We start from the raw sequence: 26,597 nt of genomic DNA, 5'->3' as shown, positions 1-26,597 counted from the left end.
ATAAAGACCATGCTCAAAATGTCAGTGATGGGGCAAATGGCAGGTGGGCAGCTGTTTTCAGATAAAGAGGTAATCATGGTAGGATGGAGAGATCACTGGCATCTGAGTGATCATAAATTATGATATTGAACCAAACGAATGCAATAAGAATGAAAAGACTTGGCCAGGCGCGGTGGCTCACGCTTGTAATCCCAGCACTTTGGGAGGCCGAGGTGGGCGGATCACGAGGTCAGGAGATCGAGACCATCCTGGCTAACATGGGTGAAACCCCGTCTCTACTAAAAACACAAAAAAATTAGCCGGGCGTGGTGGTGGGTGCCTGTAGTCCCAGTTACTCTGGAGGCTGAGGCAGGAGAATGGCGTGAACCTGGGAGGCGGAGCTTGCAGTAAGCCGAGACTGTGCCACTGCACTCCAGCTTGGGCAATAGAGCGAGACTCTGTCTCAAAAAAAAAAAAGAATGAAAAGACTTTTGCTAGCCAGGAAGACTATTGACACATCCTCATAAAGAGCTAGAGGCAGAAGACACAAATACTGTTCTCTTCCAATGAGAGTCTGAAAAATGATTATAGCATAAGAAAACCATCAAGGATTTATTTCATTCCATATTATCAATATGAATCCTGGTCAGGAAGAGGGAATGAATATTTGCAAGAGTGCCTTCTTAAGACCAAAGGAAATAAAGAAATGAAAATCACATGGAGTCTTTCCTCAAGGAGCTTTAAGGCTAAAAACTAGAAAGGGCAACTGAACAGTCATAATCTTCATTTTGAGATATAAGATAACATGTAGAGGACTGTTAAAAAAGCAAGACTAGGCTGGGTGCGGTGGCTCACCCTGTAATCCCAGCACTTTGGGAGGCCGAGGCGGGCAGATCACCTGAGGTCAAGAGTTCAAGACCAGCCTGACTAAAAACCCTGTCTCTACTAAAAATACAAAAATTACCCGGACCTAGTGGCAGGCACCTGTAGTCCCAGCTACTTGGGAGGCTGAGACAGGAGAATCACTTGAACCCGGGAGGTGGAGGTTGCAGTGAGTTGAGATTGTGCCATTGCACTCCAGCCTGGGTGACAGACCGAGACTCCATCTCAAAAAAAAGCAAGACTATAGTACCACAAACTACCTAAAAGTTGTAATCTTGATGATTTCCTTGATGAACCTTTATAACATTAATTATTACCATGAACTAATTTTGAAGACCCACAGGTTCTTAATTATTCACGCCCCTCGTTATCAATTAGAGAAATCTACTCAATGATGCCACATTATCAAATCTCTTCAGACATATCAGTGACCCAGGGCAAGGTATATACAAATCCCAAGAAAACCTTTCAAAGTATGCACCTGTTTTGAAGTGTCATTTGTGCAGGATATATTTCACATCCAAATATACTAGGAGATAGAACAAGAGCAGAATCTACTTGCTCTCATTGTCAGTAGACAATGGATATGTTGTAATGGAATCCTATGCAAGGCTTACCGAATGGTGTATGAATAGGAAGGTACAAAGCCGGTGGAGATTAATACATAAACATACGCTGTAGGCTCAAACACAAACCAATCCTGATAAGTCCTTACGCTCACTAAAAGCTTTATTTTAGGAAAAGATCCCACGGGAATATGCCAAAGCTAAGTGACATCAAAAAAGGAAAAACTTACAAATTAATTATTAAAGCATAATAAATAAAAGTGATTATATTTTTTTCTCTTCCCACTTAAATTTTCAGTGATGTGCTGTATGTATTTGGATAAGTTATCTTCTAAAGCAATCAAACACACCTAACCCATTCTCTCTAGAATAGACATTCAACTTACAGGAGGTAAACTAGCATTGGTTCTTTTTAGCCTGTTTCCTTTGGTAGCTTTAATCTGACTCAAGCTCAGCTTCTTCCAAAATAAAAATGGGTACTGATGTAAGAATAAGTTAAAATCCAGGGTCACACAATCTTTGCTCTATTTTTTTTTTTTCAGATAGAGTCTCACTCTGTCACCCAGGCTAGAGTGCAGTGGTGCGATCTTGGCTCACTGCAACCTCCACCTCTCCGGTTCAAGCGATTCTCCAGCCTCAGCCTCCCTAGTAGCTGGGATTACAGGCATGTGCCACCATGCCCAGCTAATTTTTTATTTTTAGTGGAGATGGGGTTTCACCATGTTGGCAAGGCTGGTGTTGAACTCCTGACCTCAAATGATCTGCCCACCTTGGCCTCCCAAAGTGCTGGGATAACAGGCATGAACCACCATGCCAGGCCAAATTTACAAATTATTTGTAAAGAAGAATACTGTCTAAATCTGTTTTGTGTGGCTATAACAGAATACCTCAGGCTGGGTAATTTATAAAGAAAAGAGGTTTCTTTGCCTCATGATTCTGGTGACTAGACAGTCCAAGAGCATGGTACCAGCATCTGTGGGGCTTCTGGCAGAGAAGCAGAAAGGCAAGTGGGCATGTGCAAAGAGACATGGGCTCACTTTATAGCAACCCAATCTTGCAGGAACGAATCCATTCCTGTGAGAGCAATAACTCACTCACTCCTGAGACTGGACATTAATTTACTCATGAGGGTGGATCCCTAATGACCCAAATGCCTACCAGTTCTCACCACCATTACAAATACTAACCAAAAAAATCTGAATATATAACTCAGGGACAGAACTGAAAAACAAACAATAAAAAAACCTTTAGGATTCCTAACCTTTAATCTATGATAAAATCTACCTAAAATATTTTATTTACCAAGTTGAGCTTATAACTAGGGTGGAAAGATTAGAATTACTGTGGCTGGGTGTGGTGGCTCACGCCTGTAATCTCAGCATTTTGGGAGGCCAAGGTGGATGGATCACCTGAGGTCAAGAGTTCAAGACCAGCCTGACCAACATAGTGAAACCTCATCTCTACTAAAAATATAAAATTAGCTGGGCATGGTGGTGCATGCCTGTAATCCCAGCTACCTGGGAGGCTGAGACAGGATAATCGCTTGAACCCGGGAGGTAGAGGTTGCAGTGTGGGAAGATCCTGCTATTGCACTCCAGCCTGGGCAATAAGAGCAAAATTCCATCTCAAAAAAAATAAAAAAATAAAAAAAAACAAAGAAAGATTAGAATTACTGTACTGACCTTTCATTTATATTTTTTTTTGAGGTATACTAGTTTTCTTCAACAGAATTCAAAATAGTTCAATACTGGAGAATCACCTTTGCAATACTGGAGAATCACCTTTGCATTAGAATAATGGAGTGACAGGACTTAACTATCTAACTGGAACACATCTGTAAAAAGAATTTGGAAGGTGAAGGTGAATTTTAAAAGAAAAAGAAGGTGATCTGATTGTATGTCCTGGGAAAGTTACTTAGCCTTTCTGGAGATGGTTTCCAGCCTGTACAACTTGGAGGATTCTTGGGAGGATTATATGAAATAACATACATAAAGCATCTACCAAAGTGTCTGATAAATGGCAGCTATTATCATTATGTGGAATATTAGGGGATAAAAGAACTTGAGTAGGGAAAATCCAATGAGTGAACTTCGTGGGAGAAGGCGTTAATCAAAATATTATCTGGGTTTCTCTCCTCACTTGACTTTATTAAGACAACCCTTGACTTGTCTGTTAGCTTCTCTCCTACAAAGTATTTGAGTCAAGACTACTTTCAAGGCTGGGCACAGTGGCTCATGCCTATAATCCCAGCACTTTGGGAGGCCAAGGTGGGAGGATCACTTAAGGTCAGGAGTTTGAGACCAGCCTGGCCAACATGGTGAAACCCCATCTCTACTAAAAAATTACAAAATTACAAAAAATTAGCCGGGCGTGGTGGCGGGCACCTGTAATCCCAGCTACTTGGGAGGCTGAGGCAGGAGAATCACTTGAACCTGGGAGGCCGTGTTGCAGTGAGCTGAGACTGCGCCATTGCACTCCAGCCTGGGCAACAAGAGCAAAACTCTGTCTTAAAAAAAAAAAAGCACTGCTTTCAAGTCTCTTTCTGCCTGTCCTGATTTCCTGAGACTACGAAGTGGCTATGAACACTCATATGAATAGTTCATAAGAGCTCTTCCTTCTAGCACAGAAATCTTCTTGGATTTTTTTTTTTTTTTTTGAGATGGAGTCTCTGTCACCCAGGCTGGAGTGCAGTGGCACAATCTCAGCTCATTGCAACCTCCGCCTCCTGAGTTCAAGTGATTCTCCTGCCTAAGCCTCCCAAGTAGCCGGGACTACAGGTGCACGCCACCACACCTTGCTAATTTTTTTGTATTTTTAGCGACACGGGGTTTCGCCATGTTGGCCAGGCTGCTCTCGAACTCCTGCCCTCAGGTGATCTGCCTGCCTCAGCCTCCCAAAGTGCTGGGATTACAGGCGTGAGCCACCATGCCTGGCCATCTTCTTGGATCATTAAGGGAGATGAGAAATGGTCTAGGAATTGACTATTTAAAAAAATTAAGCAGGAATTTATGTGGAATTTAGTTCACATAAAATAGTTAATAAAAGGAGTTTCTTTCTCAGGAAGGCTTTAAACTATTCAGTTTCTAGGGAACATTTATCTTCAGTTAGGTACCTGAAGTTGGCTATGTGCCAACTTGTTTCTATTGTTCTGAATGCTATTAAATATAGGAAACAGTAAATGCTATATTGACTGTTGAAGAGCTCAGCACTTCTGTTGCTTTCCCCTCTCCCCCATTTAATAAGTATGGTATGATATTTTTCCAAACAGCTTTCAAAACCTCCTTATAGTCAAGGGTCTTTCACAGTCAACCTCTGAAGATTATCAAAAAAGTTTTCCCTATACCTGCCTCATCACCTGCAAGACAGACACAGTCTGTAAAATCTAGTATCTTTAACAAAAATACATATGAATTTATGGTCAGAAGTTAGGAAATTAGCAAGATGGCTAAATTCTGATGCCTATTCTGAGTCTTAGCATTGAGTATTGGCCTTATTTCTATTGTACAATAAGAATAAGATGTAATAATCCATAGGGACTATGGAGATTAGACTGCACAAAAAGACTACACAGAAGTAGTCATACATCTGCACATGGGCTCTTTTCTCTAGCTCAGACAGATATAATCTGGAGCTCCAGACAATTCTTTTGGAGACTGCCTGTCTTTCCTGGCTTCCATGATAAGGAAGAAAGTCTTTTTTCTTAAAACGATTAGGGTCATATTCCTTTTTAGATTTGTAAAAACATTAAACAAAGAGAAATTTATCTAGTTTCTCTTCTGCTTTCTGTAGTCATTACTTATAATTGGTAACTGTAAGTTTCTGGCAAGCACTTATACAGAAAATTCAAGGTCAAAGACAGTACACTACCATAAACAGGGATGCATGCTTACAGACTATGTCCACATGATCAAGCAACCAGTTTAACTGGGCGAATCTTGCCTTTTGACGACCTGTATGGGGTTAGTAGATACTCTGAGAAATGGCTCTGGTTTTATTTTGATTGCCCCTATAGGTGAATTTTAAAATTATCTTGGTCGGGTGCAGTGGCTCATGCCTGTAATCTCAGGTGAATCACTTGAGGCTAGGGGTTTGAGACCAGCCTGGCCAACATGGCAAAACCCCATCTCTACTAAAAATTAGCTGGGTGTGGTGGTGTGTCTGTAGTTCCAGCTACGTGGGAGGCTGAGGCACGATAATCACTTGAACACAGGAAGTGGAGGTTGCAGTGAGCTGAGATCATGCCATTGCACTCCAGCCTGGGATACAGAGCAAGATTCTTTCTCAATAAATAAAATAAAATAAAAATAAAAATTATCGGCCGGGTGCAGTGGCTCACGCCTGTAATCCCAGCACTTTGGGAGGCCAAGGCAGGCAGATCACGAGGTCAGAAGATCAAGACCATCCTGGCTAGCATGGTGAAACCTTGTCTCTACTAAAAATACAAAAAATTAGCCGGGCGTGGTGGCACGCGCCTATAGTCCCAGCTACTCAGGAGGCTGAGGCAGGAAAATCGCTTGAACCCGGGAGGCGGAGGTTGCAGTGAGCTGAGATCGTGCCACTGTACTCCAGCCTGGGTGACAGAGCGAGACTCCATCTCAAAAAAAGAAAAAAACAAATCCTAATGGCTGGGCATGGTGGCTCACACATGTAATCCCAGCACTTTGGGAAGCTGAGGCAGGCAGATCACTTGAACCGAGGCTGGGCAACATGGTGAAACCTCGTCTGTACTAAAAATACAAAAATTTGCTGGGCATGCTGGTGTGCACCTGTGGTCCCAGCTTGAGAGGGTGTGGGAGGATCGCTTGTGCCTGGGAAGTCATGTTTGCAGTGAGTGGTGATTGCACCACTGCACTCCAGCGTGGGCGACAGGGTGAGGCCCTGTCTTAAAAAATAAAAACAATTATCTTGATGATGGCTCAATAAATCCCACACACCTTTTGGGGAGGAATGGTGGCAAAGGAGATGTAGGAAAACAAAGGGGAGACCTTGATATAATACTGCAATAAACAGAACTTAGAGCTGGGTACAGTGGCTCACATCTGTAATCCCAACACTTTGGGAGGCTGAGGCAGGCAGATCACTTCAGCCCAGGAGTTTCAGACCCGCCTGGGCAACATGAGGAAACCCCATCTCTACTAAAAATACAAAAAAGTTAGCCAGGTGTGGTGATGTGTGCCTGTAGTCCCAACTACTTGAGAGGCTCAGGTGGGAGAATCGACCTGATCCTGGGAGGTCATGGCTGCAGTGAGCCATGATCGTGCCATGCACTCCAGCCTGGGCAACAGGAATGATACTACCTTGTCTAAAAAAAAAAAAAAAAAAAAAAGAACTTAGTGGCATTCTAGGCCAAAATACTGCAGTTGCTCGGAAAAAACGTAGTAGCTCCCAGTAAGTGGGAGGGGAAATACAATTTGATAAATATTTAGGGAGAAGACTTCCCTTTGAAGGCTGTAATGTTTCCTACTCATTCCCTGGGTCCTAGCTTCATATTCCTATTCCAAATTAACTGACAGAGGCTGGGTGCCATGGCTCACAAAGTGAGCTGTAATCCCATTACATTATAAAGTGTACAAAATGCAATCCCATTTTACATTACAAAGCGCTGTAATCCCAGCACTTTGGGAGGCTGAGGTGGGTAGATCACTTGAGGTCAGGAGTTTGAGACCCGCCTGGCCAACATGGTGAAACCTTGTCTCTACTAAAAAAAAGAAAAACAAAAAACAAAACAATAACAACAAACAAAACAAAACCCAAATTAACCAACAGAAATGTGACCATAATTGGATGAATATAACCATATAATCCTTTTGATATTCTAGCTGCCTTTCCCTTGCCTATGTCTTTCTTGAGGTGCAGTGATCGTAGGTATACTTAATTTGATCAATTCTTCTTATAAAGGGTAGGCTTGATTAAACTATGGGTCTCGGCCAGAACTGGCAAAAACTTAAAGACTCCTAAAGTTGTGCCATACCAATGTATTAAAAACGGTAAGTAAAACGATGAGTGGAGGTACTAAGAAAATAGGTCAGGTCAACAAGAAAAAAAACAAATGTAAAATACCTTACAATTATATACATACAAACGCATATTGTTCTCCCCAGATTAAGTCTGTCAAGTGACAGTAGCCCATACGCCACTTGCTACAACTGTAGTCTTACAAGGATAGTCTGCACTCAGGAAAGTAATTATCCCAAACCCACCATTATAATTACCTCACACGCCCACACACAAATCTTAGATTTTATCTTTTTAAAACTTCTCCAATAAAACCTGACTACTGTTTTGCCTTTTGCCTTTGTTGATAATAACTCCAAGGGATCATCTATAATAAATTCTCACTTGCTTTTCTTCATAGCAATGTTGGGGCTGAGAAGGATATTAATAGAATTGGCCAAGAATTAATTTAGTGATTATCTGCAGCTTTCAATAATCCTTACATTATTCTCTCTCTCACTCTTGTTTTTTTCTGACCCTGACAGATGGAGATATTTTCTCTTTCTTCACCATATACCTTCCCTGAAGCCCTTCTCATGTAAAAAAGCCAAACTATGCCAGACTCAAGTAATAGCAGAATTTATGTGGATGAATTACTCATCAGACTAATAAGCTGCATAAAAAGTAACCAACTGTCAGAGATATAAAGGAGAAAACTACTTCAAATAATTACACTTAAAACTTTTAAGTGCCTTCATTTATGAGTGGCCAGTGATCTAGGCAAACAAGAAATGCTGCATGGATTGACAAGTTTTTAAAAGAATAAAACAGAAGCTATGAATTAGTAGGAATAGCTTTTTTTTTTTTTTTTTGAGACGGAGTTTTGCTCTTGTCACCCAGGCTGGAGTACAGTGGTACGATCTCGGCTCACTGCAAGCTCCGTCTCCTGGGTTCAAGCGATTCTCCTGCCTCAGCCTCCCGAGTAGCTGGGATTACAGGTGCCCACCACCACACCTGGCTAATTTTTTGTATTTTTAGTAGAGATGAGGTTTCACCATGTTGGCCAGGCTGGTCTCAAACTCCTGACCTCAGGTGATCTGCCTGCCTCAGCCTCCCAAAGTGCTGGGATTACAGGCGTGAGCCACTGCACTTGGCCAGTAGGAATAGCTTCTTTACTCATAAGCTCTTGGCTAAAAATATCTATTTTAGCAAAAAGGGTTGATAACTCAGGAGCTGCCCTGAGAATCTTACTTTAACTGTACTTACGGAAAGATAAAAAACAAAAACAAAAAACCTGTGATTTAATTCTAATCAGAACAAGACAGGAAAAAGCTGGGGGCAGTGGTGCGTGCCTGCAGTCCCAACTACTCAGGGGATCACTGGAGCCTGGGAGTTTGAATCTAGCCTGGGCAACATAGTGAGACCCACCCCCCCCAACCCCCACATCTCTTAAAAAGAAAGAAGAAGACAAAGGAACACTTTATCTCCAGATATCGGTTGAAGGTCATCCCCTTCTATCATAAATTTCATCTTTCTACATCACTCCAGTTTATCAAGCTGTTCAAACTCAGCAAAGGAGATGAGAAACCTGTTGAGGCAAGACAGATCCTGGAAAAAGTGATTACGTGATGAATTATACAGCCATTGAAGGCTATTATTTGCAAGAGAAAACATGCTAAAGTCAAACTCAATTTTGAAAATGCCCAATGTCCAATCCCTAGGTCACCTATGTCTTCTGAGTAAACATGAATGGACCATGTAATTACTATATAAACAACAAAATATAAAGGCAAAGAAGTAGTTTAAATGTGAGAGAGGACACAGGTGACATATACTACATTGGGTAAGTTATTTTATATTTTAGAGCTTCATTTTCCTTAACTATAAGAATACTGAATTATATAATCCATGAAGTTCCACCTAGAGCTAAAACTTAAAAAAAAAAAGCCTAGAGTATAAAAACACAAAGCCCTTGGGAGGCTTAGAAGCCTAGTGTATAAAACACAAAGCTCTTGGGAGATCTGAACGTTTACATTTTCTAGCCAAATTTACCTTCAAATACTTTTGGAAAATATGTGTTTTGTGACAAATATGAGAGAGACTGCAAACAAAACTCATACCTGTTTCTAAGAGCAGAAGAAGGGAAGGGATTATACTGGCTGCTATTGACCTTTAAGTGGTCTGAAATGCTAAACCAAAACTTTTTATGTGAATTAAGTCTCTAAGGCATGAAGCCTTGACAAGTGCCATATAAAATGACATCAGGGGAAATGGAACAAACTATAAGATAAGATCAACTTAAAAATGATTTTAGGCCGGGCATAGTGGCTCATGCCTGTAATCCCAGTGCTTTGGGAGGCCGAGGTGGGAGGATCACTTGAGCCCAGGAGTTTGAGACCAGCCTGGGAAATACAGTGAGACCCCATCTCTACAAAAAAGCAAAAAATTAGCTGGGTGTGGTGTCATGTACTTGTAGTGCCAGCTACTGAGGGAGGTCCTGAAGTGGGAGGATTGCTTTAAGCCTGGGAAGTCAAAGCTGCAGGGTGCCATGATCATACCACTGTACTCCAGCCTGGGCAAGAGTAAGACTCTGTCTCAAAACAAAACAAAACAAAAAGAACCCAACCTACCTTTTCTGCCTATATGTACTTTGTATTCCAGCCAAACAAGTCCAATGGCCGAAAGTTTCTAGCACTCCTAGGAAACACATCCCCCACTTTTCTGTCTGATATCTTAGCCTACATTGTTTCTTAAGTCTGAAATGCCCATCCTTACAATCTCTAGTGCAACAAATCCACGCCATACTCCAACGTCTAGTTTTTTTTTGAGACGGAGTCTCGCTGTGTCACCCAGACTGGAGTGCACTGGCGTGATCTCGGCTCACTGCAAGCTCTGCCTCCCGGGTTCACGCCATTCTCCTGCCTCAGCCTCCCAAGTAGCTGGGACTACAGGCGCCCGCCACCATGCCCGGCTAATTGTTTGTATTTTTAGTAGAGACGGGGTTTCACCGTGTTAGCCAGGATGGTCTCGATCTCCTGACCTCACGATCCTCTAGTTTTAAGAGCTCTGAAGAGCCACAGTATACTGTGCCTTTCCTAATAATGCTAACTGGAACTAGGTCTCACAAAATATTCGAAAATGTTTTTATGATATTTTGAATCAGTGCCCATACATCACACTGATAGAATGGTATTGAGAAATGGTAGGAGAAACAGTTGAATGAAAGTATTCTAAAATTCCTTCTCATCTTTATCAACTGCAGATGCTTAATGAGCCCCTCTTGGATGCTACTCTTTCTTGAGTCAGCTAAGGAGAGAAGTCTGGCTCCAAACAATTCGGTCTGGAAAGAGATGGATGAGCCATTTCTTTAGCTATATGTAGATCACCTGAAATTGAAACCTGAGTGTTCTGTCTCTTAATTTGTGGGTCACAGAATCCCACTAAGAATTGGAAGCACCTTAGCAGTCACTGCATGGTGCTCCTCAGTAATACACAAATTCTATAATAACTGTTCAAATACCTCTGGGGACTTGTCAGGCAAGTGTGTTGCTCGCTTCCAGAAATATAAGGAAGCAAAATTCTCTTTCTAGTCAAGCCAAAACAGAAGATGCCCCATTGGAATCTGAATCTTGCTATTTGACAGTGATGATGCTGATGAACCGGTACTCCAAGCTAAACCAGTATTTGTACTGCAGATACTATTTTCATGTATTTCTCAAGCTATAATTTGCTTCTTAGGCTGCACTCTGAAAAATTAATTTCTGCCTGCAAAAAGAAACCTAAGTATCTTCACCCCCAACTTCTGATATTGATACACTGATTTTTAAGCTCACTATGTGGCATTTAAGTCTGTTACAGACTTATCTTTCCAGCCTTATCTCAATCTACTCCGCTTCACATTCATATGTTCCACTGAAACTGACCTACTCACTTTTCCTCAATAATTTTTTTTTTTTTTTTTGAGACAGAGTCTCGCTCTGTCGCCCTGACTGGAGTACAGTGGCACGATCTCGGCTCACTGCAACTTCCACCTCCTGGGTTCAAGCAAGTCTCCTGCCTCAGCCTCCAGAGTAGCTGGGATTACAGCCAAGCACCACCATGCCCAGCTAATTTTTGTATTTTTAGTAGAGACGGGGTTTCACCATGTTGGCCAGGCTGGTCTCAAACTCCTGACCTCAAGTGATTTGCCCGCCTCGGCCTCCCAAAGTGCTAGGATTACAGGTGTGAGCCACCATGTCTGGCCCCTCAATAAAATTCAGCATTTTGACATTTGTATGCGTTTTCAGGCTTTTGTAATTCCCTGGAATTCCTTTTATTTTTTCCCCTCATTTTCTATATATGTACAAATCCTGCCATTATTTATTCAACATTTATCATGCACGAAAATGTGCCAGAATTAAGGATAAAGCTAAAACATGGCCCTTGATCTTTTTGATTTATAATCTAGCTCATTCCAGGAGGTTTTTCTTGAATTCCTAAGAAATCTCTCTTTTTTGAATTTCCCTAGCAATCTTCTCTTACAGAAATTTTGACTTATAGTTTTTAAAATACAAGATAAAAAATGCCATATATACACAGCAAGCTTCTTGAGGGCAAGAAACTTTCTAATTTTTACTTCCTTACAGCATCTGGAAGAATACTTACCAAATATTCATTCATTCAAAGAGTATTTATTAATTCTTACAAAATCCATGTAGGTTTCAATATCTACCTATAAGGAGTCTGATGCAAAAAGACAAGGTACTTGCCTTTGTGGGGCTACTCAAGAGGAAGAAGGCTCTCTCAGTAAAAATGTAAGCAAATAAATATATATAGGTAGGTATAATTACCATTTGTGTAAGTGGTATGAAGGAAGTACAACAATGAACTGTGGCAGAGAATAACGGTGAAAGAACTAATTTAGATGGAGGACAGGTGAGAAGCGAAAGAGAGGAGCTTTCTTAAAGGAGCTGACTTTAAACAGACTGATAAATTAATTATTGGAGTTTAGTAGAAGGAAAGGGAAGAGCCTTCCTGAGTCGAGAGAAGCAATAAGGGATCAAGGTTAGTATGAACAGAACATACTGAGTGAGCGGAGAAGAGGCTAATGAGGTTGAAGAGGGAAGCATAAAGGATACTCAATTAAGAATGTCTGGGCATGCCGGCTCACGCCTGTAATCCCAACACTTTCGGAGGCCAAGAAGGGTGAATCACTTGAGGTCAGGAGTTCAAGACCAGCCTGGCCAATGTGGTGAAACCCCATCTCTACTAAAAATACAAAAGTTAGCTGGGCGTGGTGGCGCATGCCTGTAGTGCCAGCTACTTGGGAGGCTGAGACAGAAGAATCACTTGAACCCAGGAGGCAGAGGTTGCAGTGAGGCCAAGATCACACCACTGCACCCCAGCCTGGGTGACAGAGCGAAACTGTGTCTCAAAAAAAAATCTTAAAGGTCATTTTAAGGATTCTAAATTTTATTTCCAGGGCAACTGGAAGCTATTTAAAGGTAATATGCAGGGACTCATATTTCCTGCTTAAGTTCTTCTTTGAGGCAGATTTACAGAATGAAAAAAATCTTTATAGATTAAATCCTTATGGCTACAGCTGTTTAATTTGCCAGGATCCAGAATGGCATCTGTTAAAACTTTAGAAAGATGAGAAGAATCATCCAATTTCTGGGCATAAAATGATTTGAGGGGCACAACTTAAGAATATTCTACAAAAACTAGTAAGAAGAATTTATTCCTGGATTTTAAGAGCTTCTAAAAGTCACATGCCACCCTTTGCAGGTGAGATTTGATCTTACAGACTATTGTTAAGAGTCTGGGGGTAGGAGTTAAAAAAAAAAAAGTCTGGAGTCAGAAGGTATTCAAATCCCAGCTCTACTAATTTCTAGCTGAGTCTCCTGGTGACATTACCTGTAAAAGTCCCATGGGTCTTTAGTTTGGCAACAGGTCCTATGCATAGAGATTGCTACAGGGATCGTGTCCAGATTTCAATAGCATTTTGGTAAAATGACTCAAATCTGGTACTTGCTCAATAAATAAATCAATAGATACGATGAAGGTAAACTAGCCTCTGGGCGGGACATGGGCAGCAGACTGTGAGACATACAGCAAGTGTTTAATGGATTACACAATCTATACTATACACCTTCAACAATGATCTAAACAAACTCGACTTGTCACTCATACCTCTTCAAAACATTAGTGATTAATCTAAGACTTGTGAACTCCAGATTTTATTTATTTATTTTTTAATTTAAAAAGAATTCTGAGACAGAGTCACACTCTGTCGCCCAGGCTTGAGTGCAGCGTCACAGTCTCTGCAACCTCTGCCTCCCGGGTTCAAGCAATTCTTGTGCCTCAGCCTTCCAAATAGGCGGGGTTACAGGCGTGTGCCACCACACCTGGCTAATTTTTGTATTTTTAGTAGAGACAGGGTTTCATCATGTTGGCCAGGCTGGTCTTGAGCTCCTGACCTCAGGTGATCCACCTGCCTTGGCCTCCCAAAGTGCTGGGATTACAGGTGTGCGCCACCGCGCCTGGCCTGTGAACTCCAGATTTTAATTCCCTGCTTTAGAGATAGTGAAAACACACTAGAGTGAGTCAAAGATGTGGATTCTGGTTCCAACTCTATCACTTTGAGTTCTTTTGGGGAAACACCTATCTCAGGGTTTCAACCTCACCATTAACAACATTTTGGACTGGATAATTCTTTGTGGTCTGAGCTGTCTTGTGTACTGCTGGATGTTTAACAGTATCCCTGACCTCTACTGACTCAATGCCAGTAGCATTGCCCCAGTTGTGACGACCAAAAATGTCTCCAGATATTTCTCAATTTGTCCTACCCGCTTGATAAGCATTTTCATACTCTGAATTTCAATGTCTCATCTGAAACTCATGGAAACATGGAGATAACATCTATTTTGTCCTCCTTCAGGGTTACTATATGATTCAAATAAGATAATGAATGGGGAAAAAGAGGGGAGAAAAGACCATATATGTAAAAGCCTTATTATTACTCTGCGGTAATATTATCATTATGCTCTGTGAGAGCTCGGCAATGAGGTTAATGCATTCATATCTTGTTTACAGAATTCACTATAAGGCTTAGGTAAAGGCTATATGCAGTCTAATATACCGTTTAGGTGGCTATTCAATAAATACTTGTTGATTGATTGATTCTAAGTCTGGGACCGACAGTAAGTTCATTTACTTTTGCTCTCATGCACGCTTTTTCTGAGAATTGCTGAGCCACAACATTGTAGTATGTTTCCAAACTTAACTCCACTTAAAAGAATAGGCCTAGATTAAACAAGAATAGTTATTCACTTTTCAGATGGAAAACTGAGGTATAAAGGTTAAAACACTAGAAAAGGTCACAGGGCAGTTAGTCTAGTGGTCATCATTAGAAGCCTGATTCTGACCTCAAGCCCAGTGTTCTTTTTATTATTCATAGCATGGTCCTTCTATCCAACTATCTCCTGTCTATGTTCCTAGTCTCTTAACATCAAGTAAGCTTTTTTTGCGGTCTAAGGGCAACTCAGAAAAATGGAGGCAAGGAAACAGCTGTTTTTGAGAGAGGTTTGGAAAAAAAATGTAGACCTATTCCTATTGAGGCACAATTGGATATTCTCTACATTCAGGGTAAACCAATGTCAAGCTATCCTAGTGCTCTGACAAGTCTATGAAATCCTTGACCATTTAGTTGTCCAGGAGGAGCTAAATCTAATCGTTACCCACCTCCAGAGCAGTTGTGTTCTGCAATGCTTTATACCATGCTTCCGGCATACAGTATGCACTACAACTGTCATCTGCAGTATTCTTGGCTGCTCTACCTCTAAGTGGCTCTAAGTGGGGTGAAAATGGACTTCCATACAGCCCCAAGCGCTCTAGGCCATATTTTGGCATTCTGTGAATAATGCACAAAAGCCCCAAATGCCTTTCTATTATTTGTATTTTCAGGGTCAGAAACAGAAATTTTGAGAATAATTCATAAAAATGTCACCATTTATTCTACTCCTTTAAAATATCAGATCATCTCTAATTATCATGGCTTTGTGTGAACTTTCATATGCTGAATGTTGTCACACGGTTGTCACTCTCAAACACTGACTCAACAGTGTTCTGGATAATTCCCAGGCAAAGGGAATCGGTGGGCTGGAGCCTACCTTAATCTTCATAATGATTACAATTTGAAAAATATAAGACTAGAAATTTTTGTTCTAGCCCTGGTTTTCCATTACATTAGGTAATTCAGCCTTTCTGGTCATAGCTTCCGGAGTCAAGGAACAGACTAATTCATCTTTAGAGCCTATTTCGGTCTGAAAAGTTTAGGTACATATAAGAATAGTTTCAGTGAGGGCTGAGCGCGGTGGCTCATGCCTGTAATCCCAGCACTTTGGGAGGCCGAGGCAGGCGGATCATGACGTCAGGAGATTGAGACCATCCTGGCTAACACGGTGAAACCCCATCTCTACTAAAAATACAAAAATTAGCCGGGCATGGTGGCGGGTGCCTGTAGTCCCAGCTACTTGGGAGGCTGAGGCAGGAGAATGGCGTGAACCCAGGAGGCGGAGCTTGCAGTGAGCCGAGATCGCGCCACTGCACTCCAACCTGGGCGACAGAGCGAGACTCTGTCTCAAAAAAACCAACAAAAAAAGAATAGTTTCAGTGAGAAACAAAGGCACACTTGACTTTTCGAAATGCACTCTGAATAATAGGGCTGGGCGCGGTGGCTCACACCTGTAATCCCAGCACTTTGGGAGGCCAAGACGGGCAGATCACTTGAGGCCAGGAGTTTGAGACCAGCCTGGCCAACATGGCAAAACCCTATCTCTACTAAAAATACAAAAACTAGCCAGGTTTGGTGGCATGCACCTGTAATTCCAGCGACTCAGGAAGCTGAGGCACGAGAATTGCTTGAACTTGGGAGGCAGAGGTTGCAGTGAGCCGAGATTGTGCCACTGCACGCTAGCCTGGGCGACACAGCAAGACTGTCTCAAAACAAAACAAAACAAAACAATGAAACGCACTCTGAATAATGATTGATATACTTTAGCCATTCTAACATTTCAGTGGCTTTAACACTGATTAAACACATTCCAGAACATACTGTTCATATTACTTTCCAGAACCAATCTTAAACAATCATCTCCTCGGAGAGGCACCTTGCCAAAGCAGAAACAGCAAGGGCAAGAGCCCACTCTGTTCTCGGAGTCAGGCTGCTCACTGTTGCAGGGCATTGCCGTCTTTTTTCCCCCATAAAGTAAGTATATTTTATTTAATTGTTACCCAGAACAGTAACTATTGCCAGTAACTCCAGGAGCTCCCCTCTCCTGCCTCTCCCAGTCATGCTTCCTCCTCCTCTCCGGAAGGAACTTCTCTCCTGACTTCTAAAATCATACACAGTCTTCTGTGATTTTGAAATTTATATAAATGGAAGCAGAAAGAATGTACTATTGTGTCTGGGTCCTTTGCTCAACATAATTTTTGCGAGGTTCATCCATATTGTGTGTAGCAGCAGTTTGTTATTTTTCATTGCTCTATAGTTTCCTTTGAATGAATATGCAACTTAACTTTTCATTTCTGCTCTTGGCATCTAAACTGTTTTCAGGGTTTTTAATAACACTGCTGTGAACATTTGCAAATACTTCCCCTCCCCAAGACTGGTCACATTCTTCTCAGCACTTATTAGAGTCAGTCTACTTAATTTTAGCCATTCTGGTGGGTATAAATTAAACTTTAATTTGCATCTTCCTAATGACTATTGAAGTGGAAACTTTTTCATACATGTATTGGCTTTTGGATATCCTTTCTTTTGTTAAGTATTTGTTCAAGTTTGTGGCTTATTTTTCTGTGAGGTCTTTTTCTTATTGATTTGTAAAGGTTCTTTACATATTCTGGATGAGTCTTCTATCATCACACACATTGCAAATATCTTCTCCCAGTCTGTGGCTTCCCTTTTCATTTCTTTTATTGTGTCTTTTGATGAACAGAAGTTTTTACTGTTAATGTAGTCTATTTATCACACTTTATTTTTTATCCTAACGGGCACTGCCATCCTTAAAACTCGTAACAAGTTACAAAAACTTTGTGAGGATAATAAGTACACGTAAAACTGGGATAAAAATCTCACAACAGTATGAATATCAAATGTAAAAATACATATTGAAGAGACTGGCATGTTAATAACATATATAGTAAATAATAAATGTTAATTACTTTCCTCCTAACTCAAGTGCTTCTCAAAGTGTGGTCCAAGGACTGCCTGGATCAGAATCATCAGGGAAGTTTGGGTAAAAATAAAAATTATGGACCCTATGCCACACCACTGAATCACCTCTTAGGGAGTAGGGCCTCAAAATTTAGGTGCTTATCAAGTTCCATGGACAATTCTTATGCATGCTAACGCTTGAGAACCGCAGTTCTGAATTACAGAGATGTACAACATAGATACTTAGTACACAGAATCTAAGAACTGGATGTTCAACAAGTGAGAGCTAAAAAAAAAAAAAAAAAAAAAAAAAAAAAAAAAGATGGCCAGGAGCGGTGGTTCACGCCTGTAATCCCAGCACTTTGGGAGGCGGGTGGATCACTTGAGGTCAGGAGTTTGAGACCAGCCTGGCCAACATGGTGAAACCCCGTCTCTACTACAAATACAAAAATTAGCTGGACGTAGTGGTAGGTGCCTATAATCCCAGCTACTCAGGAACCCGGGAGGCAGAGGTTGCAGTGAGCCGAGATCACACCACTGTACTCCAGCCTGGGTGACAGAGCAAGACTCAGTCTCAAAAACAAAAAAAACCAAAAAAAACAAAAAAGTCAAACAAAAAGACAAATATTGCATGTTCTCAGTCATACGTGGGAGCCAAAAAAGTAGATCCCATGGACGTAGAGAGTAGAACAGTCCCCAGAGGCTGGGAAGGGTGTATATGTGTGTACTCAAGGTGGGGTGAGGGTGGGATTGAAGACAGATGGGTTAACAGAACAAATAGATGCTTAGAAGGAGTAAGTTCTAGTGTTTGATAGCACAGAAGGGTGACTATAGTCAACAACAATACACTGTATATTTCAAAATAATTAGAAGACTTGAAATGTTCCCAATACAAAGAAATGATAAATATTGAAGGTGATGGATATCCTAAATACCCTGATTTGATCATTATACATTGTGCAATTATTAATTATTGTGCCCATAAATATGTGCAATTATTATGTATCAGTAATAAAGAAAAGAAAGCCAAGATTCAACCAGGAACTAAAATAATGCATTTGTTTATTCTGAAATTCCAAAAAGGTCACAGAATTAGCCCAGTCTCACATAAAATTTACACAGACTACCACCTAATAATCAAAGAACCTTGGGGGCTAACACTGAATTTAATACCAAATCACTCGTCTTTGGGATTTGAGAGAGGTTTTCTAACGTGCTGCATAAGTAAAATCTCGAAATCCCAGAGGGAGGGGAAATTAAATATTTTTGTAGTTTTATTTTTGTAGACTAGTTGTGAAATACAGGGATTGAACTACCAGAAAGACAGACCTCAAACAGGAAGTACACAGTTTTGCTGAGACTTTTACATTTGTTCCCAGCTGACCTCTCCAGGGTTTGTCAACTGTCTTTCTGAGACCAGGATTCGATCTGAGATCCTGAATAGCCCACCAAAAACAAAAAAACACAAGGAGGAAGCTGTGGGTAGAAAAGATATTTCCCCTTTCTTTATTATGGCAGCTATTCAAATATGCAAGGAGATCTACTCATTCTCTAACCGGTAAAACTGTACCTACTGGTTGTGGGCCCTTTGGCAAATTACTTAATATCTTTTTGCCTCAGCTCTAAAGTTGGGAAAATAAAAGTAACCTATTTCATAGGATTGTTTTAAAGAATTATTAGCAGGAGTTCACTGAGGCAACAGCACAGTGATTAAGAGGGTAAGTTAGTTTCCTCTAAACTAAGGATGTTTATAGCAACTACCTCTTGACAGTATACACTTAAACACTTACTTAAGCACAGTGTCTAAACACAGGAAGTTCTTGATAAATACTCATTTTTACTTCTCAATCTACTGTTCTCTCTATATATGGTATAAGTACAATTCCCCAAATCCTTGATTTGTCCACCAGTTACCTCATAGCTAACACTTCTTCCTTATGTCTGCTGTTCTTTTTTTTTTTTGTTTTTTTTTTTTTGAGACAGAGTTTCTCTCATCACCCAGGCTGGAGTGCAGTGACGCGATCTCGGCTCACTGCAACCTCCGCCTCCCGGGTTCAAGTGATTGTCCTGCCTCAGCCTACCAAGTAGCTGGGATTACGGGTGCCCGCCACCACACCTGGCTAGTTTTTGTTTTTTTTTTTAAATTTTTAGTAGAGATGGGGTTTCACCATGTTGGCCAGACTGGTCTCAAACTCCTGACCTCAGGTGATCCCCACGCCTTAGCCTCCTAAAGTGCTGAGATTACCAGTGTAAGCCACCGCGCCTGACCATCTCTGCTGTTCTTGATTTGGGAGCTTGCAGGAGTGTGTAAATGAATCCTACCCATTTAAATTTACTGACAGAGGTAGCCTTTATCTATGTTGAATCAGGTGGTCAGTCATTTTTTTCAATTTGATTCCCATCTGTATCACATTTTCTTTGAAATGTTTTAAAGTTTCTGGCTTCTGTCTCCCTGTTTTCTGACTATAAATAATGCTTCCTCATATTCCTATGATAATTTCACTAGGATTTTGGGAAGGAAAAGAGATGAGTTCAAAACGCCATCTTGAAATGGAAATAATGATACATTATACTAGGTTTTTGTCCATCTTTTCTATGTTCCAATTTTTTAAGGGTAGTAGCAATTCTAAGCTATAACATAGAACCATGTATTCTGTGGTATTGCTAAAAACATAACGAAGGAACTGTTTTCAGGGCTACTTTCTAGAAAGTTTGTAAGCTTTTACAAGTTGCCCAAATAATAGACAGGAAGAAGTCCAGTGAGGCACCTAGTTTCAACTACCCAGCAGCAATTTTCCCTGGGAATATGGCATTGAAGAAAACATTTGGAAAGGTAGGACTGCCTAAGTGAGCTGCATGTTAGACCATATAATTCTGTTATCTGTAACTTTACAAGAGTTATAGTCCACATGTGGGCCTGGCTATCTCCTATCCCAGAGTTTATCAGAACTCTTCCACAGAGATACTATGAGTACTTAACGTATGGCCCATAGACAAGTTTTTAAAATCTAAAATAAAAAAAAAATCAACACTAATCAAACTCTATCTTCTAAATGTCCAATAAGCTAGAGTTCATATTCATCTAATATTTACTTTGATCTTGATGATTTCATACACATAAAATGAAATTCATGTGAATAAAAAGATACATGTGTATTTTGAATGATATATTCCAATGCTGTTCCTACCAAGTGTGCCTAACTCCACAGCTACCACTAATGCATAACTAAATAAATAATTTCCCCATTTGTTTTTTTTTTTTTTTGGAGAGAAGGTCATATTCTGTTGCCCCGGCTGGAGCGCAGTAGCATGATTACAGCTCACTGCGGCCTACACCTCCTGGGCTCAAGTGATCCTCCCACCTCAGCCTCCCGAGTAGCTGGGACCATAGGTACATACCATATGCCCAGCTAATTTTAAAACTTTTTGTAGAGAGGGGGTCTCCCTACGTTGCCCAGGCTGGTCTTGAACTCCAGCCCTCAAGTGATTCTTCTCCCTCAGTCTCCCAAAATGCTCGGATTACAGGTGTAAGCCACCGTACCCGGCCCCCAATTTTTAAGTGCAACACAAAGAATGGCAGCAGGAGCCAGAAAGATAGGTGTGTGTGCGCATTTACTTAAACATAGGCAGACACAGACTCCTCTTCAAGATAAATAATTTACTTGGTCTCTTGTCCTTTCCTGAACCAAATTAAGCATGCAAAGGGATGGCTTGATAGGTGTGTCAAGGCTGAGCAGGGAAAAGGAAGGATATGGCACTTGAGAGGGGAGCAAAGTAGAGGTCAGATCACTTTGACATCTACCTCAATTCAACTCAACAAGTATTATGAAGTACCCTCTGCCCCAGAGGCTATAGGGAATTCAGAGATGGAAAGAATGGAGGCTCTGGCTTAAACTTGCTACTGAACAGGGAAAATTTCACAAATGGCTTATTGTACTTAGAAAGAGAATGAGGGAGGTGAGATGGGGAGAAAAGAAAAGTTAGTAGGTTATAGTCAAGAAAGTATGAGGGGCTGATACAATTCTGACCTGCTTTATGGTCCCTAGCTTCCCCAAAAGACTAGTGACTATAGTAAACAATGTTATTGTGGCTATTTCAAAATATCTAGAAGAGAGAATTCTGAATGTTCTTACCATAAAGAAATGATAAATGTTTGAGGTGATGTATATGCTAAATACCATTGTTTGATCATTATGCAATTTATATACGTATTAAAATATCACACTGCACCCCATAAATATGTACAATTATTATGTATTAATTAAAAACAAAACAGGCAGCGTATAGTGGCTCATGCCTATAATCCCAGAACTTTGGGAGGCTGAGGTGGAAGGATCTCTTGAGTCCAGGAGTTCAAGACCAGCCCGGGCAACATAGTGAGGCCTTGTCTCCTCAAAAAATCAAGAAAAGTAGCCAGGCGTGGAGATGCATGCCTGTAGTCTCAGCTATAGGCTGAGGCCATAGGATCTACTTTTGTACTACTTTGGTAGGCTGAGGCAGGAGGATAGCCTGAGCCTGGGAGATTGAGGCTGCAGTGAGCTGAGATCGCGCCACCGCACTTCAGCCTGGGCGACAGACCAAGACTCTGTCTCTCAAACAAACGAACAAACAAATCCCCAAAAGATTAGTAATTGTTACGGTATCATACACTTTGTAAAGTTATCACACACCTCATAACCATCCAAAAATTTGGGAAGACAGTAAAACACAGACAGAGACAGATATTTCTTAGGCTCTCTTTGTTTTATCTTTCCATCTTCACCCCCTACATAAATTGTAATAAAGAGCAAATCTTCTGAATCCTCTACTTGGTAAATACTAGTAAACATAGTTGGGAGACAGTCTCCTCTTGTTCTGAGTTTATAATATTCACCTTGCAAATTAGCTTGAATGGTATTATACTGAAAAGCACTAGAAAAATCTACAAGACCAAGATGCAGGTGACTTTAGTGAAGTCTGCAATTCAACATAATTTTGGCGAGATTACCTATTCTTGGCTCTTACTTAAGACTTAGTTCTGAATAGTAAGAGATAAAAATTAAGATATTACCAAGAAAATGATACTGTTTCTTTTCCACTAATCATTTTCAGTTAAAGTCTCATAGAAGATCAAAACTAGAACAGTCATCAGTCTGCCCACATTCTTTAACACAGTAATCCCACTTCTAAATATTCATTCTACAGATAAACTGGCACATATGTGAAATGTGTATGTACAAAGTTACTTATAACAGGATTGTCTATAATAGCAAAATATTAAAAATACAACCTAAATGTTCATTGATAGGGCACTGATTAAATGAGTTATCATATTTTCATACAATGGAATACTTTGCAGAATAAGAATGAGAATGATCTTATATATTGATATAGAATGATCTCTAAGACGTATTATGAAATGAAATAAAAGCAGAATATACTGTATGCTATAATTTGCAAAAACTTAAAAAGGAAACAGCGTATGTACATGTTATTTTTATATACCTATACCATCTGCAGGGGAGTTGGGGGGAAACAACAAAGTTGTTGGTTGAGCCTGGGAGGCAAAATAGGACCGTGGTCCCTAAGGAGAACTGGTCAGAAGTGGGTAGGAGTAAATGAAATACTTTTCACTGAATATCCTTGTGTACTTTTTGAATTACAAACCATGTGAATATATTTCCTATTTAAAAAATTAAATTATCAGTCAGGTGCAGTGGATCACGCCTATAATCCCAGCACTTTGGGAGGCCGTGGCGGGTGGATCACCTGAGGTCAGGAGTTCAAGACCAGCCTGACCAACATGGAAAAACCCCGTCTCTACTAAAAATATAAAATTAGCCGGTCATGGTGGCACATGCCTGTAATCCCAGCTACTAGGGAGGCTGAGGCAGGAGAATCGCTTGAACCTGGGAGGCGCAGGTTGCAATGAGCCGAGATCACACTATTGCACTTCAGCCTGGGCAACAAGAGCGAAACTCCAACTCAAAAGAAAAAAAGAGTATCATCAAATCCAACTCCTTTATTTTACAGATGTGGAAACTGAGGCTTATGTTATTAAATGATGACACTAATATTGTTTAGTTAGGTGAATCCATAACATCTGCTTCTGATAGAAGGCTCTGTAACACTAGACTAACCGCTTTCTCCAGCCCCATTTCTCCGGACGGCTTGCTGGGAAGCAGCTAAGCAGGAGGGGTTTCTGAGCTTTACATATCCTGTTCTGGTGACAAATAACATAGAAGCTCCTATTTCTCTTGCCCACTCCCACCCTTCCGTACAAAGAAGATCAAGTGTACAACTATATTCTTCCAAAGGCCTTTACAAAAGCTTTTATTTGCCTGGTTCTAATAGGACAACTCAAATTTGATATGTCAAACAAACAAATTGAAAAGGTCTTTTAGTTATGTAATGATAGCAGGGCCTAAGTCCAATGGGAGTGGATCTCCCAGCTACTTTACTCCATTTCTGTGATACCTTTTGTTGTTGGGTAAGCCACATCCTGGAATAATGTAATCACATGATGCACCCTTTCATGCTCCTCTTACAGGATCCTTTTGTAGCCTTGATGCACTTCCAGTCCGCTAACTGTGCTTTAGTATGATTTATGTGATAATTTCAGTGTTTTCTAGATAGTATCTTAGAGTAGAGAAAGCATGCAGCACTAGGCATCAAAGGTTCTGAGCTCTGGACCCACATTTGCCATATACTAGCCATGTGACATGAAGCAAATCACCAAAATTTGCAAAATTTGCAAAACAGATATTAAAATACCTACACTGCCAATCTCATAGTATTGTAAGGGTCAAATAAAATATGTTAAATACTTTCGAATTTTAAGGTACAGTAAATATGAAATATAATAGCTTGCTTGCTCATTAGATGACAAAATTAATCTCTGAAAGGAGCTAAGTCACACATAAGGCTCACTTTCATGTCTCTTGAAGTATACAGCCTTTCACAGTTTGATTTAAACAAAACTAGCTAGTCAGACAAATATACATTGGCAAAGCATTGCTTTAACTGCTTTATTGTTATAATCAAAGGTAGACAATGGTCCTCCTTGTCTAAACTTTACTTTAGTTATATTATATAGCATTTAAACTGTTTGGATAATAATGTTGTTGGTTTGCCTATGAATAATATTGGAAATTAATATGGTGTAAGACAGAAACTAGAAAACATTTGAACTGTTCCCTTTTTTTTTATTCAGTAGGAAAATGCAATTAAATATGTTACACAAGATAAAAGGAACTTGAATGATTTAATGAAAATGCAGTACGAGAATGAAAATGAGGATGGACATGGTGGCTCACGCCTGTAATCCCAACACTCTAAGAGGCCAAGGTGGGCAAACTGCTTAAGCTCAGGAGTTTGAGACCAGCCTGGGCAACATGGCAAAGCCCCGACTCTATCAAAAATACAAAAAATTAGCTGGGTGTGGTGGTGCATGCCTGTAGTCCCAGCTACTTGAAAGGCTGAGATGGGAAGATTGCTTGAGCCTGGGAGACAGAGGTTGCAGTGAGCTGAGATCGTGCTACTGCACTCCAGCCTGGGCAACAGAGCAAGACCCTGTTTCAAGAAAAAAATAAAGAAAAAAGAAAAAAATTGTTCAATATCTCAGATAGAGGCTGTATGGTGTGGCAGTAAAAGTACTGGGCTAGGAATTGAAAGAGGTTCTAGATCTGCATTCTAGATCTGGCTCTTAGGTCTCATTTGCTATGCAATTCCGAGGAACTCAGACTATTCTTTCACTATTTATTGCATACCTATCGAATGAAGGTACCATGATGAAACTCTAACCTTAAGAAACCCATTCTAGTGAAAGAGGGACACATGTAAATAATTTTAAAATAATGTAAAATGTACTAAGGTATAGATTATGCATAGGGGTTGTGTGAGAACTCATAAAAAGCCATCAGAAAAGGTAGGAGAGAGGATGCGGGTGTATGAGTTACAGCATTTCTCTTTCATTTCATAAATTAAATGACTACATTCTAGATGCTCTAAACTGCTTCAAAATTATATAAACACTCATCATAGTTCTACAATAACTCTTCTATCTAGGGAAATATATCACCTGTTGCTAGAATTTTGCTCTCTTTATATGTTCCCTCCGAATCATTTCTCATATTTACTTTTGAGATTCAGGCTTCCATCTTACCATGCTGTATTTCATAACGTCCTAAGCCTACAAAAGCAGGTTGTATACAAAAGCCTACGGCCATTGTGTAAAGGAAAAGAGGTAGGGTGGACCCTTCTCAACCCTTTCCTTCTCTGCAGGGCTTTGCATTCCTAAGGATGGGCCCCTCCTCTGCTTGGGGATGTTACCTAAATCATAAAATGATATTACTCAAAGCAATGGAACTTCAAAAGCATTTCCTTCCCAGGCCCTACTATAAGATTTCTTTTGGCATAAACTGTTCATTGTAATGTATTAAGTGTCAGACTTTTGATGACTTGTTATACTTAAGTCACAAAACTACAGACAACTTTTAAGTTTTTAAAATGGCTTTAAGAGCTGCATGTGGGAGTACAGGCATCAGGAACCCCCTACCCCTTCCCTCCCTTTTCCCCAGTCAGGCCTGCCCTGTCCACTTTAAAATGCAGTTATTTGGGTGATGCCTTGTTACTAACTTATCTGACAACTGCTAGTTGAAATCAACTTGTCACTGTAAACACTTTGCTTTCTTTCTTTCTTTTTTCTTTTTTGAGATGGAGTCTCGCTCTGTCGCCCAGGTTGGCGCACAGTGGCGTGACCTCAGCTCACCGCAACCTCTGCCTCTCCAGAGCTCAAGCAATTCTCATGCCTCAGTCTCCTGAGTAGCTGGGACTACAGGTGCCCACCACCATGCCTGACTAATTTTTGTATTTTCAGTAGACACGGGGTTTCACCATTTTGGCCAGGCTGGTCTCGAACTCCTGACCTCAGGTGATGTGCCTGAGCTGGGATTACAGGCAGGAGCCACCACACCTGGCCGAACACTTTGTTTTTCTAGTGATAATTATATCATCTTTCTCTCTTGTAGCACTTCTGGTGGGAAAGGTGCAAAAAGGAGTTA

At 40.6% G+C, this 26,597-nt stretch overlaps 2 protein-coding genes across 2 annotated transcripts in view; one reads left to right on the top strand and one right to left on the bottom strand.

Moving 5' to 3' along the window:
• The window catches only part of SLC31A1 (solute carrier family 31 member 1), a 42,031-nt gene that overhangs the window by 11,170 nt on the left and 4,264 nt on the right, over positions 1 to 26,597 (bottom strand). The gene's annotated exons all lie outside the window — the stretch shown is intronic.
• FKBP15 (FKBP prolyl isomerase family member 15) overlaps positions 24,749 to 26,597 on the top strand; it is a 61,594-nt gene continuing 59,745 nt past the window's right edge. Inside the window, exon 1 of the mRNA XM_063649804.1 lies at positions 24,749 to 24,882. Within this exon, the coding sequence (XP_063505874.1) occupies positions 24,822 to 24,882 (61 nt within the window). The 5' untranslated portion in view covers positions 24,749 to 24,821. The remainder of the gene's footprint in view (positions 24,883 to 26,597) is intronic.

The sequence above is a fragment of the Pongo pygmaeus genome, chromosome 13 (genome assembly GCF_028885625.2).
Source record: "Pongo pygmaeus isolate AG05252 chromosome 13, NHGRI_mPonPyg2-v2.0_pri, whole genome shotgun sequence".
NCBI classification, from domain to species: domain Eukaryota; kingdom Metazoa; phylum Chordata; class Mammalia; order Primates; family Hominidae; genus Pongo; species Pongo pygmaeus.
This window is presented reverse-complemented; position numbering and strand designations above follow the sequence as displayed.